Consider the following 15,894-nt stretch of genomic DNA (forward strand, 5'->3'; position numbering starts at 1 on the left):
GGATGGGAGGATGGAAGGATAAGGGACAGAGGGATGGAGAAACGGAAGGAGAGAGGGATGAGACGAGTGAGGTATGGAGGGACAGGGGACAGGAGGATGGAGTAATGGACGAATGGGAGGATGGAAGGACAGAGGGATGGAGGGACAGAAGGATGGAGTAACAGAGGGACGAAGTGATGGAGTGACTGAGGGATGGAGGGATTGAGGGACGGAAGAAAGGAGCCGGCGGGGAGGGGGCTCGGGGGCGGCGTGCCAATGGCTGCGCTGCCCCCTCCTCTGTTCCCCCCCCCCTCCGCCACCTTCCCCTCCCCTCCCTACCCTCCTCCCCGGCGCTCACTCCGCGCCCAGCTCCCCGCCGTGCGGCTTGGGAGGCGGCCCGGCCCCGCGCAGCCTCCGCCGGCTCCGCGCTGGGAGCCAGCAGGTCTCCGGGAAGCGCGGAGGGTGGGGGGGGAATGCCGGAATGCCCGGACCGCGGGGGCAAGGCGGCCCCCATCCATCATAAAATCTCCTTCTCCATCTTAGACATCCTGGATCCTCAGAAATTCAGCAGGAGACGCGAACCGGCCGCGGGGAGCTGGGGCAGCGCCCCCCGCTCGGGAGAACGGGAGGAAAGTTTGGGAAGAGTTGAAGTAGGAAAAGACGCTGCTGCTCTCGGCAGCGGGAAGAATAAACTAGAGGCACATGGTAGGAACGCGCTCGAGTTTCTCCGGCCGGTGCTGGCGGGGCGAGCAGGTGGAGGCGCCGGCGGACGGGATCCTCATTCCCGGTTCCTCGGGGTGCGCTCCCGGTGCAGGATCCCAGTGCGGGGCTCCCGCAGGAGGATGGAACGGGCAGCGCGGGGGAAGGGGGGGCTGGAGCTGGATTTGAAGCATGGATGATGCGAAGGGAAAAGTTCTCTGTGTGCGTCCGTCAACCCCAGCTCCTGAGGCATCCTCATGTCCGCCCCGGCTCTTGCCCCTGGTCCCCGTTGCCCGGGGATGGGTATGGAGGGGTGGGCTGCCCCGGCGGGCCGGCCGGGTAATTGCTCAGCCCGTTCCCACCGGAGGATGCCTGAGCTCCCGTTGATCGATATCCTATTACCGACTCCCGCCTATCTCCTGCCCGCAGCTTGCAGGTGCCCACTTCAAACCTCCTTCCCCCAGCCTGATCCTAATATTGTTCGATTAAAACTTACCTTTAATAGATGACATCTATCGATCCGGCCCTCGCAAATCTGAAACTCCATTAGCGCGGGGTTGGGGAGGAGTGGGAGGGAGGAGGGGATTTATTTCGCTTCACAAGGGGGACTTTAATAACTTTCTTTTTTAATTGGTAAGAAATCCATACCGCCGCTTTCCCCCTCCCCACCGCGGGTGCAGTGGCACAGCGGGGAGCGCGGGGGGGAGGGGGGCGTGGGGGGGGTGGGGGTGTTTCGCCTTACCTTTATCTTGTTTTAACGATTTCTCTTATTTTATGGCTCTGGGGGGTGTCGGAGGAGCAGAGCCGGGACCCGAGGGGTGTCTGAGGGGAGGTGAGGGAGGAGGGTGCGCAGACCCCCCTGACCAGCGCCGCCATCTCGCCTAGATGCGTACCCCGCCTTGGAGAGCGGCACCGAGCGCGACGAGGAGGGTCCGGCCGCGGACGGCAGCGGGTCCGGAGCTCGCCCGGGCGCGGCGGAGGAGCCGGGCTCGCCGCGGGGCGGCAGGCGGCGGCGGGCCGAGCCGGGGTGCGGTAAGCCGCGGCGGGCGCGGACGGCCTTCACCTACGAGCAGCTGGTGGCCCTGGAGAACAAGTTCCGTGCGACGCGGTACCTGTCGGTGTGCGAGCGCCTCAGCCTGGCGCTGTCCCTCAGCCTCACCGAGACGCAGGTGAAGATCTGGTTCCAGAACCGGCGGACCAAGTGGAAGAAGCAGCACCCAGGAGCCGACGGGGCGGCCCCATCCTCACCTCCGACGGCCGCGGCGGCGGTGGTGACGGGCGGCGGCAGCCCCAGCCCACCGGGTCCCGGCGCTTTGCCCTTCCAGACTTTCCCTTCCTACGCGGCTGCCAACGTCCTGGTGCCGCCGGCAGCCCCCTTCGCGCTGGGCGCCGGCGCCTTCACGCCCTTCTTCGGCCCCGCTTTCCTCGGCCCCTTCTACGCCCCGCACCTCTGAGGCGGCGGCGGGACAGCCCGAGGCCAGGTGCGGGTCTCAGCGCCCTCCCTTCTGGTGGTTGCATGGTGATTTCAAGTGTAAGAAAGTTCATTTCTAAGCGTCGCAGCAGCATGTTTAAGGCACACTGACAAAGAGAAAAAGCCGCTGGATTTTATTAGCACATTTGAGATGTAATTATAGGTGTTGGAGATGGGAACAGTGACTCTCTTTACACATGCCCTGCACTAATTCCCTCCAGATTCTTCTCTGAGTTGGTTTTTAAAGCACTCCTCGCTGATGTTTGGCTTGTTAGCACATGTCTCAACTCTCAAGGGCTTGGGAGCACTCCTGACCACTGCTGTTACCCTGCTGATGGTGATGGTGAACATGGACGTTTCAAATCCCAGGGATGCTCACCAGTGAAAATGTCTCCTGGCTCTGAGTTTGCTCTGAATTCACTCCTTCGACTCAGTTGTGCCCTGTTTGACCCCTGTTCTATTCTCCTATCTGACTTGTGACCTGAAAACTACATGCCATACACTTGGTCTCCTACCTGGAGAAGAGTTTTCCTTTCTGTCTGAGAAGAGATGGAACTGCAGCTCTGTGTCATTGGGCGATGAGCCAGGAATCTGCCTGTGGGTCCGTGGGACTTCTTCCCTTCAGCTCATTCCCAGTGACTTGAAAGGTTTTGGATGAGATGTCTGAAGATCACTCTTTTTGCAGAGAACAGTTGTTCTTGTACTAACACAGCAAATGAGGCAGGAAAGAAACCATAACTCAGAGAACACGACTGCATTATTCATTCCTTTAAAAATAGGGCATTTGGGGTAGAAAATAAGCGAAACACAGAGGTTCCAGCATGCCGAGACCTATTTTCCATAACACAGAAACACAGGTTTTTTCTTCTTTTGCTGTTTGGAGTGGTTATTAGAAGGGAAAATCACATTTCATCTTCATCGTTCCAAGCACTGGGATGAAAAGGAATTCTGTCGGGGGGTTATCTGTCCCTGAGTGGATGGGGAGTAATTGGTTTAAAAAAGTCTGTCTCATGCAGTTCTCCACATTATTGCAACACACTGTTCAAGACTGTGTCTTCTCAGTCTGTTGCGATGCTTTAAAGTACATATTGGCTCTCCAATCAAAAAAACTGAGCTCATAAATCCTATCTGGCTCTTGTGTTTGTCTAAATAAAAAGGGGTTTTAAATTATTCTGTGTTTAATTGGTTTTAATTGCACTGGGATGAAGCAGTATTTGCTTCATGGGCAGCTGAGTGCAGATACAGTCCTTGAGTGCAGATGCCCTGGCTATGAGGGGGGCTTCATGGGACACCCCTCTCTTCCCAAAATCACCTTCCTGACTTCCAGCTTGCTGGGAGCAGAGGTGTGGAACCCACAAAGCCAGCCTTGGGGAACAGGAATGGCATGCAGTTGGCTTTCCACACCACAGGGGAGGTATCAGTTTCTTCTTCACTGTTTGCAAAGCTACGAAGTTGCCTCAGGTCATGGATATGGAAGTTGTAACTACTGTATGAATGTACTTACTTGCAGGTTAATTACAGTAACTTTTAAACTCTAATTTGGTTGAAGTTAGAGTTACAAAAGGTGGAGTTGTTCCAACCACTCAGTGTACTGCCAGAGCTGCCGTTGAAAAGGCAATCCCGGTGTCTGCACCATCAGAATGCAACGCTGCCAACAACCTGCTGTCCCTTGCTGGCTGCCTGTAATCATGGAATTGTAGACTCAAAGAAAGATTTAGGCTGGGAAGGGACCTTAAAGCTCATCCAGTTCCAACCCCTGCCACAGCAGGGACACCTTCAACTAGAGCAGCTTCCTGCAAGCTCCTGTGTCCAACCTGGCCTTGAACACTGCCAGGGATGGGGCAGCCGCAGCTTCTCTGGGCACCCTGTGCCAGTGCCTCAGCACCCTCACAGGGAAGAGCTTCTGCCTAAAGTCTAATCTCTGGTGGAAAAAAACAGATTTGTGCCAGGGCATTTTTCATATGACAGGAAAAGGGGGAATGGCTTTTAACTGACAGAGGGTAGACTTAGATTAGATATTAGGAATTTCTTCACTGTGAGGCTGTAGTTTTTCCGTTCATAAACATCTTGAGGCTCTCTGGTTCATGAGCAATTTTGCCTTTGGCCCAACTCCATCAGCTTTACAGGAAATGGGAATACTTGATTCCCATGCAGGAAATGCCAGCCCTTTTTCCCAACCACTCCATTAGGTCACTTCTATAGCACAGATTCACAAAGATGTTGTAGGGCTCATTCCAGAGAAGGTACCAGTCATGTTTCCCACTTTGCATGACTCACACCTCTGCACAGTGTTGGAAGGGTGCTGCACAGCACTGATCCCAGTCCACCAAAGCTTTTCCGGCTAATTGCTTCCAAGCCTTCCTGCTTTGTGGAGCTCAGGTGGGTGAGCTCTTCAGCTTCTAGCTGGGTATGTGCTGAATGGCCACTTATTACAGCAGCAATTCGAAGCAACCCTGGAAATAGCAATTGGTGTTAAACACTGCATTGTCCAGATTATACCATTCACACTGGTAACACTTTTGGGAATGCCCCACTGAGTATCCATTATCTCTAACAATTCTGAGCTCAGATTTGTGTAATAGTTACAGGCATAGACAAAAATTGACTTTCCTCACAGCCGAACAGAGATGTTAGAGGGACTCTTAAGTAAGTTCTATGTATAAAAAGAAACAAAAATGCATCTATATTAACAGTTTTGAATTCAAAGAGAATTGCTCCAGAGAGAACATAGTCAATTGCTCCCCTTATAGCACTGTAACATCCATAATAACAGTGTCTGTAGTGAGCAGGTACCAACTGCCTGGTTTCAGACTGCCCAAAACACTGTTAAGCTTTCCTTAGACACCTTCATTTCCATTCCAGAATATAACATAGCAGCTGGGGCACTGGACATGCAATCTCACCTCCAGCAATGGCATGTGCTTGGGGCATCATAGAACAGCAAGAAACATGGACAGTGCTTCAGCTGCAGGAAGGGAAAGCTCTTGACTCATAGTGTTCATCTGTGCACAAAATACTTAATTCTTTTTTCATACCTTTTTTCTACGCAGGCAACATTAGTGGTCTGAGAACCACAAAAGCACCACAGAAATGAACTTCATTCCTACTGATGAAAGAAGTGCATGGGGGAACACCATACCATCACACCTAACAATGTCAGAAACCTCAATTTAACCAGGCTTTCAGATCTGTAGTTGAGAAAAAGACCCCAAATAACTCATACAGTTGGGTTTGCAAAGTCTGAAGAATAGACTGAACAACTAAATACACTGAGAAATGACAGATAAAATACATTTGTTGAAATGTCAGTGGTTTTTCATTAAGAAAACCAGTATGATTTGTTGTGTAATACATGACTGGAGAATTAAACTCTGTTTCCTTCCTAACAATCAGTCTCTTTCTCTCCCTCTCACACATCATTATTATTTGCTAAAACATCTGTAGTAAACCATATGCTACCTACACACAGGTTCCTGAGCTGAGGATAGAATCCACTTGTGTATTTCTCCTCACTGAGATCAACTAGGATCATGTAGAGAGAGCCCAGGAAGACCCAAGACAAGAAGCAAGCAGAGAGTGAGCTCAGAGGCCTTCTGCTACTCTTCCTCTGGCAGAACAGTTCCTTCAGAAGAGTCATGACCACTGATTCGTGTTGTCGCTGTGGAACATCAAGTCCCACCTCCTGATGGCAGCACAGGTTATGTTGAGAGGTGCATAGAGATGTCTTCTGGCAAACGTCCTTTTGTCTATCCTCACCCACAGACATGCTCCTGTGGTGTGTGGAATGGCTGATGTGTAGGGGATGTGAACATGGAGGTTTGCTGTGGCTGTTCTCTTTATCACCTGCCTCATGGGCTCCAGGTAGCTCTCTCTGGACTAAAAGAGCTCCTTGCTCTTACTAGAGAAGGTGTTGACTAGGAAGATCTGCCATAGGAAATGTACCAAACATTTAAAACTCACTGTGGGCTGGATTCCAGCCTGCAGTTTCTCTGTAGGATACGCACAAAGCAGGTTGAGTCCCCTTTAAACATATTGCTACCTAATCCTTCCTCATTTTCTGTGACACATATCACAACAGGTATGTGCAAACCTGGCTGTGGTATACTCAGGTCAGCAGTCAGACCCTTTGTATTGTTCACCTCATTTCATAAACACTATCTCTTTGGCAATCTGCCACTTCTATACCACGTTGAGAGCAGCAATGAAAGTCAAGGTACCCATGTGCTCATCACAAGCCTCACAAAATACAACAGCTGATCTATTAAATGCCTCATCAGCCCACTAAGTGGTCAGGTGACTCAGAAATGATGGAGTTGGTCCCATACATCAGTTAGGAATGAGATCAAAGTCTGATCTCCAGCAGCTTTACAGCTCATGGGCAGACCAGACGTCTAGAAAAATATTTGGTGTGTGAGATTTTCCTGAGGAAAAATTGATAGTGGGGTTCTTGCATCACTAGACCTGACCACATCTATTTGTTTTCCAGTACGACTCCAGGATCAGCTGAAGTCACCTTGAAAAGCACTTTTTTGACATAGGAAACTCATGGTCTGGGCCCTGTTGCTGGCAGTGTGCTCAGTAAAAGTCTCTGGGAAGATAAAGATGTGGGCAGCTAGTTTACAAGCTGCATGTTACAGGTTTGCTTTAGCCTCTCTGTTGCCTTCTTTGCTGTTTTACTCACAGGAGCTGTTTTGTGGTTCCTGTGATTCATGTAGCCTGTAGCAACACTACCTTTGCTTCACAAAGTATTAAACTCAATTTCTCTTAGATTTTCTCCTTCAAACACTGAAGAGTTCCTAAACAAGCTTCTTTCTCAAGATGATCACCTCATTTTCTACATTCTGTGGAATGCCACATAAAAAATGTAATAAAAAATGGGGCTGAGGCACGTTGCAACACTGCAGAGGGATGTCAGAAGTATCCCAGGTTCATGCTTTTCCACCGAGCAGCCTCTGACATACTGAAAATACTTTCAAAGATACCAGATCTGTGTACAAGATAAAAATCAATACAAATAAAAGATCTTACTTCTTCCTACACATGCTGGCTTTGATCATGGGAGTTACTTTACTGCTATTTTTTAAAGAAGGAAGCCTTAAAGGCCAGGTTGGATGGGGCTTGAAGCAAGCTGCTCTAGTGAAAGGTGTCCCTGCCCATGGCAGGGGCCTGGAACTGGATGAGCTTTAAGGTCCTTTCCAATCCAAACCATTTCAGGATTCTATGATTCTAGATTAAACATTCATTTATCTTTTTAAAGGAAAATATACAGAGATACGTAGACATTGCAAAATGGGAACCTTAAAAGATACCGGATTTTGTATCTGTAGATCTTTAAGAATCTGATGTGATGAATTAGAGTCTGGTGAATTGTACCTTGTCCTCTCAGGTTAGGTCAATTCCATGCTGATGTCCCAACACCCAATAATTGTGCTGACACCTCTTGTTTAGTGCTTGTAGGTGGCCATTAGCCTGACAGCTTTTCTTATCGTTCAGTCCCTCCCTGAATCACTCTGGAAGTCCCAGGTATTGCTGAATCCAAGAAATGCTGCACTTCACTGGAACTGCCTGAGAAGAGCATTAGTTTGGAGAAATGGTCAGTGAACTGCAGAGAGCAAAGAGTTTAAATGCTTTACTAGTTTGTGTGTCCCTTTTAAGGAACACCATGTGGTAGCTTCAGAGTAGGTCATTTCTGTCAAGATCTTTCTGCTTTGTGAGCATTGTACTTCCTTTTGGCATATGTTCTCCATACTTCAGATACCTCAAGTTGTGTGATTTTTGACAACAATTATTATCTTGCATGACATGGTCTAGCGTGAGGTGTCCCTGCCCATGGCAGGGGTTGGAACTGGATGATCTTAAGGTCCTTTTCAACCCAAACCGTTCTATGCTTCTATGAAAGAAATTGTTTTAAAACAATGGACTTCAAAGCAAAGCCTTTTGTCCTAACATGTATCAAAAAAAGCCTGTAATTTTCTGAATTATCTGTATTCTACAAAATCTATCGCTCTTTTAAAGTCCTGAATGGGGAAGTTCAGGAACTTGCCACATGTCATCCTAAGGAAGCAGATGATACAATAGGCTCCTTTGCTAATCTTTCACTGCAATGACACCAAGTTAAAGTCTGACTTGATCGAGGCATTATGTAAGTTCTTCAGTTTGAGACTCCTGAGCACAGTGCTCTGCATTTAGCAAGGTCAGCAGTCTTTGTTGCAGCAATGTCAAACACTTGAACTGTAGGACACAGTGGGGATGTGTCCTGGTACAATCCTGAGAAGAGTTTCCTAGCTCCTGAGAGAAAATGTATCCAGATGTTCAGTACTCAATCCTGAGATTAACCAAATTGACAAGGTATTTATTCTTATTACACAGTTAGATGTATTTATGTTCATTTTCTCTGTGCTCTCATCACAATTATAGCTGCCATCTGGGTCAGATTTTGGAAGTCTGGAGGTAAAGTTGTTGTCTCTTCCAGAAATCACTGGAAAAGAATGAAGAATCCAAGAATGAAGAATGGAAGTCAGGAAGCAGAAGGTCTGCAGGATTCAAATCAAACTACATTTGTTCATGGAAGAAGCAAGCTCACATATGAGGCACTTGAAAGCCTGGAATTCAATCTGACTTAACCTCACACAGATTTTCTTTGATTTTTAATCTTTCTATTTCTGATTTCTATGCTAGAAAATGCCATTTATCAGGCTCTTGGGGATTCTCAGGCTCCTGCCCACTTTCTGCTTTCATGGATCTCACACTTGGACCATGTTGCTGCAGGAACTTCAGGCGCACTACTGTCAGAGTTGCAAGTCAGAACTAGAGAACAACCTAAAACTCATCACTAGTGAGCTCTTTTAATCTGCCTTGGTGCACTGAAAGTTGTTTTTCCCAAACTCTCTCAACTGTGTGTTTTCTTGGTAGTATAATGCACATAGAATGTGCTGCTCACCAGAAATGTATATAGAAAGGCTCTTTCATTTAATTAACTACAAGATCAAGAAATAAACAGTTTATAATTTACCTTTTAATCTAGGTTTTTCATACAAGTAAAATGTCTCATCTCATCTGTGGAAGGCTCTGGACATAAGTTGCAAAGGAAAATAACCAAATGTAAGTTCAAAATTGGAAACAATGCCTAACAGAAGACAGTAACTTAAACTGTTTTGAGTCTTTAATTCAGTTAGCCATGCTGTCATCTAACAAACAGAGTCTTGTTGAGATATCTGTAAAATAAGCCAACACACAAATCAGGGTGGATAAGTATTAACTATAGGTTTATACTGCAATAGGAATATCAGCTGTAAGGGTTGTTGTTGTGCTTTAAGCTGGGTTAACTTGCCTCCATCCAATAGAACAGCATGATTTTGAGGGAGTTGTACTAAGCTTTATCTTTAAAGATATGATGTGAAAAACAAATCTCTAACTGAACGTGAGAGGTAGATGTGCTTTGCATACATTACAATTTGTTGCTCCTGTGTTCTGACACATTGCACTGTAAAATATTCTGGCTGTGGTGCAGGAAAGACTCAAGTTACTTGTCCCGCAAGAAATGTCTTAATGTAGAATTCTGCTGTCAGCAAATAACCAGAATGATGCAAACATGGGCCATGGAAAGCATTTCTCTATATAAGGCACTAGCAAAGGTCTGCATCAACTTCACAGAATCATAGAGTCACAGAATGGTTTGGGTTGGGAAGGAAGCTCATCCAGTCCCAACCCCTGCCATGGGCAGGGGCACCTTCCACTAGAGCAGCTTGCTCCAAGCCCCTGTGTCCAACCTGGCCTTGAACACTGCCAGCGATGGGGCAGCCACAGCTTCTCTGGGCACCCTGTGCCAGCGCCTCAGCACCCTCACAGGGAAGAGCTTCTGCCTAAGAGCTCATCTCAGTCTCCCCTTTGTCAGGTTAAAGCCATTCCCCTTGTACTGTCCCTACAGGCCCTTGTCCAAAGACCCTCTTCCAGGTTTCTTGTAGCCTCTTTAGGCCCTGGAGCTGCTTTAAGGTCTCCACTTAAGGAGCTTTCTCTTCTCCAGGCTGAACAAACCCAGCACTCAACTCTCACCGATGAAAGACTGAAGTGTAGAAATTTCCTGGTATGACCCATCCATCATTGGAATTTTACCACCTTAATCTCCTCCTGGTGTCTTTACCAGACATATGTTTTCAAATAGGAGATATGTGCCACAGAAAAGTTTGTTATTGCAGGGCAATCTCCAGCGCAATACGCTCAGCACCAGGTTTGCCTTAAAATCTGCCTTTGGCACCAGGTTTGCCTTAAAATCTGCCTTTTTTTTTCTGAGTGGCAGCACAATTTCAGCAAGAGGAGAAAGAGTGAAGACTACACTTGTGGCTTTCCCAGAGATGGGAAAAGGGGTGGGTCTGCCTTGCTGCCAGCACCATAGACTTGCATTGGTTATAGCTAATCATGAACTTGCACCTTGAGCCTCAGGACTTGGATGAACTCCATATCCAACCTGCTGACTGGTCTAGGTCTTGCTCTGAGGTAAAGAACTCCTCCTCTGACCTGAGTAAGAAACTACTGTGCCATTGAAGAACTGAACGCCGGTGCCACGTGCCTGAACATCAGCTGCTGAGGCACTCTGGACATTCACTGCAGCAGAGGTAAGAGAGTGTTAAACTCACTGTGTTAGTGCCTTCAGCAGCCTCCATGAACAGAATGTTAATCCCTGGCACTCCCTGAGCTTGTGCAGGCAAACCGACTCAGGAGGCCCAGGCCCTGGGTTTGTCCCCACCTCCAAATAACCACAGTAACTGGGATGCAATTCCTCAGCCTCCCCACACGCCTAACTCCTGATGACTTCAGTGAGCATTTCTGCCAGAGACAGAGCTGCAGAATTACTCCTAACAACTGGCATGACTTAACTTGTTCTTCTTACAACTGTATGGTTTACTTACATGTCAAATTGTGTTTTCTGGATAAGCAAAATGAATATAATAACCTTGTTTTCTCAAGTAGGTCAAGATTTTCTTCTTTTCTGCAGGGCAAATTTCTGTCAAATGTGAACTTTCATGTCTTCTGTTGATCAGATTTTGGTTATAGTCATGTGAAGTCTTTTAGGTATCTACAGGTAACTAATCGGTACCCATTGAACTTCTGCTTTCCTTTTTAAGTCACAGGAAATAGTACATGTAGCTGGGAGCAGCTGCTTCAGGATCTACAGTAATAGCTGCCACTGTGCACAATGTGAACAATTTAAAATCCCAACATCATAGCATTTAAAGAAGAAAAGTGGATATTTTCTGTGTCTTGATTATAAGTGCCTCCCTTTCCCCCCTAAAGAAAGGGAGGAAAGAAAATGAGCCACAACAGGAATATGCTGATCCTATATAAAACTTACCCACCTCTGTGGCCTCCTCTGGACTCGCTCCAGCAGCTCCCTGTCCGTTGTGTTGTGGGGGCTCCAGAGCTGGATGAACTCCAGGAAAGTACTTAAAATTAAAACAATAAATACATTTTCAGACTTAAATTTTAGGCATTTCAGAACAAAAAAATATATCATAAGGATAATAATAGATAATAATCATAAGGATAATAATAGATAATAACTGCTTCTGGACTTAAAAACTTGGCACAGTACAACTATGTATTCATTCAACAATGACTGTGAAATGTGTTTTGCAATTTAGCACCCAAGGCACAACCTTTTGGTGCTTTATGCATTCAGCTTTGGCAGCAGATGTAGGGCACTATATCTAGTTTATACCTAGTAAGAGCTATAACTATATTAGCAAATTGAGCCTAAGTATATGTGTATTTACAGCGAGCACAGCAGTTGGGCTCCCAACCCTCACTGCATCAAGCTGACTGCGCACTGGGAAATGTTTTCTCTGAGGGCATTGCTCTTCAAACACATAAGCAATGCTGTTCCCTGACAGCCGAGGTTTGAGCAATTTGCTTAGAAGATACAACAAGATTCAAGAGTATTTTCAGTTGTAGGGTTGCAGGGAAGATATGCAAATGGCACATCAACCTTGGACAGCATGCTTTCTCTGTGGCAAAAAGAAACTGTTTTCCAGCAGTGATAAAATCGTTAGGATAATTTTAGAACAAAAAGCAAGAGGCAGCTAGAAGTTATCACTGCTAAGACTGAGGGGTTTTGGGGCCCCCCAGTCAGGTGGGTAATAGAAAAAGTGAAATATTCTCAATGTGTTTCTTCTGGATTAAACCCAGCATGTATTTATCAAACACATCTGACAGCTCCTTGTAAACATCCAGATTTTCTGGGTGTTTCCAAATGCTCTCCAAGTGTAGTTTAGCCTGGGGAAAGGTCAGGGTTGTGCTGGCTAGTTACAGCCTGCCCCTGCTCACCTGCTGCCTCCCTCACGAAAGCTCTAAGCTGGGCTGTCCTGTAATGGACCTCACTCCCTAATGCTTCAATCCCTCCAAAGGCAGCAGGGTGTGAAGGCCGGGCCTCCATCAATGCCACACCACTAGCAGGGACCAGCAGCCTGTTCCTGGCATGATACCACGCTGAGAAATTGCGGAGGAAGTTGATGCAAACTACATGTGGGCAGAGAACAGTCGACACAGGAGCTCTGTGAGGAATTCATTAGCAAACTTAGTGAATCCCTGTTATTTTAAATTATTTCTTGTAAGCCACAAGCATCAGATCAGGAAAAAGCTTGTTGAAAAAAGATCATTGCAGCTTTGGTGAAAATATATCTCATAAAATACCAGGGGAGTGATGACCAGGTTGGACAGAGCCTTGGGTGCCATGGTTTAGTGTGAGGTGTCCTTGCCCATGGCAGGGGCGTGGAACTGGATGAGCTTAAGGTCCTTTCCCACCCATTCTATACTATGACCTGCAGATGCTGTTACCCATGCAGGGAGGCCACCGGACGAGCAGCAGCCAGCTGATGGTTACCACAGATATCCCCCACACTTCCCACTTCCAGGAGTGTCTTTCCTCTCTGGTTTTTATTTCCTTGCTCACCCTTTTCTACAGCAGCTTCCCAGACGGGAGCAAGCGCGGCCAAGGGCCGACCGGCACAATGGAGGAGCCGGCTGAGCCGCGGTACCCGACCCGAGGGCGGCGATACCGGACCGGAGGGCTCTCTGTTCGGCCCGTCGAGCGGCGGAGGGGTTCTGTGGCTGCTACCGCCTCCCCGGAGGCCGCTGTTACACCGGGGCGAGCGGAGCCCGAGGACCCCGGCCTGATGGAAGGGGCGAAGAAGCGGCCGGCGGCCCTGAGGGAAGGCAGCCAACGGCCAACTGGGCGGTGCCTTGGCGCGCGGGTGTGCCGGCGCCCCATCCTGATTGGCTGAGCGCGGGGTGTGCTCGCGGTCCCACCAATTGGCAGAGAGGGGGGTGGAGGCTGCCAATCACCCGCGATTGCCAATCAGAGGCGGTGGCGGCGGAAACGTCACCGGACTGGGGCGGGGCGTGCTGCTAGGCTAGGAGCGGTGACAGTTGCCGCGGGCCGGCTCCGCCTCTTCGCCACGGGCTCCGCGTCGAGCAACAGCGGCAGCGGGGGCAGCAGCGGCGGCGGCGGCGGCGGCTGCGGCGGCAGCAGCAGCAGCAGCAGCAGCAGCAGCAGCAGGAGGAGCAGGTACAGCGCGGCGGGGGCACCCGGGGCGAGGGGTGCGATTTCTGCCTCCCGCGGTGCCGCCTTGCCCCGGGTTCCGCCCCGCGGCGGGGCCGGACAGCGGCTGTGCAGCCGAGGCCGCACAGGCCCCGTCACTGAGGCGGCGGGAGCGGTCGGGCCTCCCCACTGCGGCTGCTTCCCGGGACAGGGTCCCTCGGCGGGGCCGGCAGCGCCGAGCCGGATTGAGGCCAGACCCGCCATCGCTAGGGGGTCGGGGTATGGGCGGGCCAGGCCTCCACCGTCACCCTTCTCTTTGTGTCTGTTGGCAGCGCTGCTCCGGTGAATGACACCTTTGCAGCGGCCTTGGCCGGGGGATGGCGAGAGGGTGCTGGTATTCCAGCGCTGCGTTTCTTGCTCTTTCTTGTCTGCTGGACTAGGTCCCGGGCTGCCTCTGAGGTTGTGTGGTCTGAAAAGGTGGTTTGGCATGTCTAGACCGGTAGCCCTCCTGCTATAGCTTGTGCTCTTGAACGTTCACCCCCTTTGAGTTGGTAAAGGCTGCAGCGTGGCACAGATTCCTCTGTGATGTATCAATATGAACCTGAGTGGTTTTCATGTATCTGATAATACATGCCATTTAGCTTGGGGTGTATTCCAGTGCATGTCAGAGATGGGGTGCATACAGCTGGTTGGTGGGGTCTGCAGGCACAGTGTTCTTCTCTGGATGTTCTTGCTCAACAGTTGAGCAAAGTGGTTCAAGTATGTTTTACAGCTGTGCTTCGTGTAGCTTTTCTATTCTGATGCAAGACCTTTTCCGCTTGGTGAAACACCCTAGCTTCTGATTCCAGTACTGCGTGCTGCAGGGCACGATCATATTTCTCACTTCCTCACAGTCTGTTTTTTTCCTTCTTCCCCCCCCCCTTCATTGTGCCTCTTCTCCATGCCAAAACTTCTGCTCATCTTCTCATGTTGATCATCAGAACTGAATTCTTCTTCACCTTTTCATTCTAGATGCATCCATAATTCCCAGCTTCACCCAGCCCTACTCCATGTAATCACCTCAGCTAACATGATGTGACCTCACTAGCACACTTTGAGGGGGTTTCTCCTCATGGAGGGGGGAAAACATTTGGATCATTTCTGATTAGTATTTTCCAGCCTGAATGAAGTAAGAGAAGAATCTTGTATTAGTGGTCTGTCATTTGTCCTGCAGAACAGTCGCTCTCTGATGCAGGGCAGCTTCATTTCCTCGCAGTTTTCATTTCAGGAATGAGAGAGTCCCCAAAAACATGGGAGCCTGTGGCAGAATTATCTGCTGTGCTGTGGAGGTGTGCCAGGGGCCCGGATATCACAGCACAGTTACATTTTGGGAGTTAAGCAAGTTGTAATTTGGAGTGGCTCAGTTGAGCTCAGTTCCTGTCAATTCTTTTTCTTACACAGAGAAATATTACAGTAATCTTACAGTATTAACACAAACGGCTAATATGTAACAGCGGTGATGATAGCTGGTGAAATGCCCAGAGCTGTGAAGCTGCTATTCATAACTTGCTGGAATGGAGACTGTTGATGCTTCTTAAAGACTTGGGTTTTGGCAGATGCAGAAAGTAGTCTCCTGGCTTGGCTTTGCTTAGAAGTGAGGAGCAGCAATGTAATATCTGAGGACTGTGCTGAAAGAAATGCCTCTCTGTTAAATGTGACACATCCAGAGTGCAGACCTTTTCCAAAATAAATTTAGAAAATAGCTATGACTTAATATTTGTCTCTGCAAGCAGCCTGAAATAACAACAGCCTTGAGTAAACCGGCCTTGCATTCATAGAATCATACAGTCCATTTGGGTTGGAAGGGACCTTAAAGCTCATCCAGCTCCAACCCCTGCCACGGGCAGGGACACCTTCCACTAGAGCAGCTTGCTCCAAGCCCCTGTGTCCAACCTGGCCTTGAACACTGCCAGGGATGGGGCAGCCACAGCTTCTCTGGGCACCCTGTGCCAGCGCCTCAGCACCCTCCCAGGGAAGAGCTTCTTCCTTTGCTTCCGTTATATTTATTTATTGTAGCATTCTCATCTTGATATTTAATAAGCGTATTTTGGTTAAGTTTTACAGTATGCTTTTATTGTTGCGTGGTGCAGCAGTATCAAGGCTACTTACCTCTTCAGTTTGCTACAGAGTATGTGACAAAAGAGTCTACATTTGATAATCAAAGTACTTGTCA

General features: G+C 48.6%; 1 protein-coding gene across 2 annotated transcripts; it reads left to right on the forward strand.

The window, feature by feature from the left end:
• Positions 1-126: 126 nt before the first annotated feature.
• NKX1-2 (NK1 homeobox 2) lies at positions 127-3,319 on the forward strand. Of its 2 annotated transcripts, XM_062635198.1 has the most exons (3): positions 127-421; positions 523-684; positions 1,564-3,319. In XM_062635198.1, exons 1-3 carry the CDS (start codon positions 193-195, stop codon positions 2,130-2,132), a joined length of 960 nt encoding a protein of 319 aa, XP_062491182.1. In that variant the 5' UTR covers positions 127-192; the 3' UTR covers positions 2,133-3,319. The 2 variants fall into 2 exon arrangements, with proteins under 2 accessions (XP_062491182.1, XP_062491183.1); XM_062635199.1 differs by lacking the exons at positions 127-421; positions 523-684 and adding an exon at positions 731-898.
• Positions 3,320-15,894: the final 12,575 nt, after the last annotated feature.

The sequence above is a fragment of the Pezoporus occidentalis genome, unplaced genomic scaffold (assembly GCF_034315485.1).
Source record: "Pezoporus occidentalis ecotype Australia unplaced genomic scaffold, CSIRO_AGI_Poc_V1 ctg45, whole genome shotgun sequence".
Taxonomy (NCBI): Eukaryota; Metazoa; Chordata; class Aves; order Psittaciformes; family Psittacidae; genus Pezoporus; species Pezoporus occidentalis.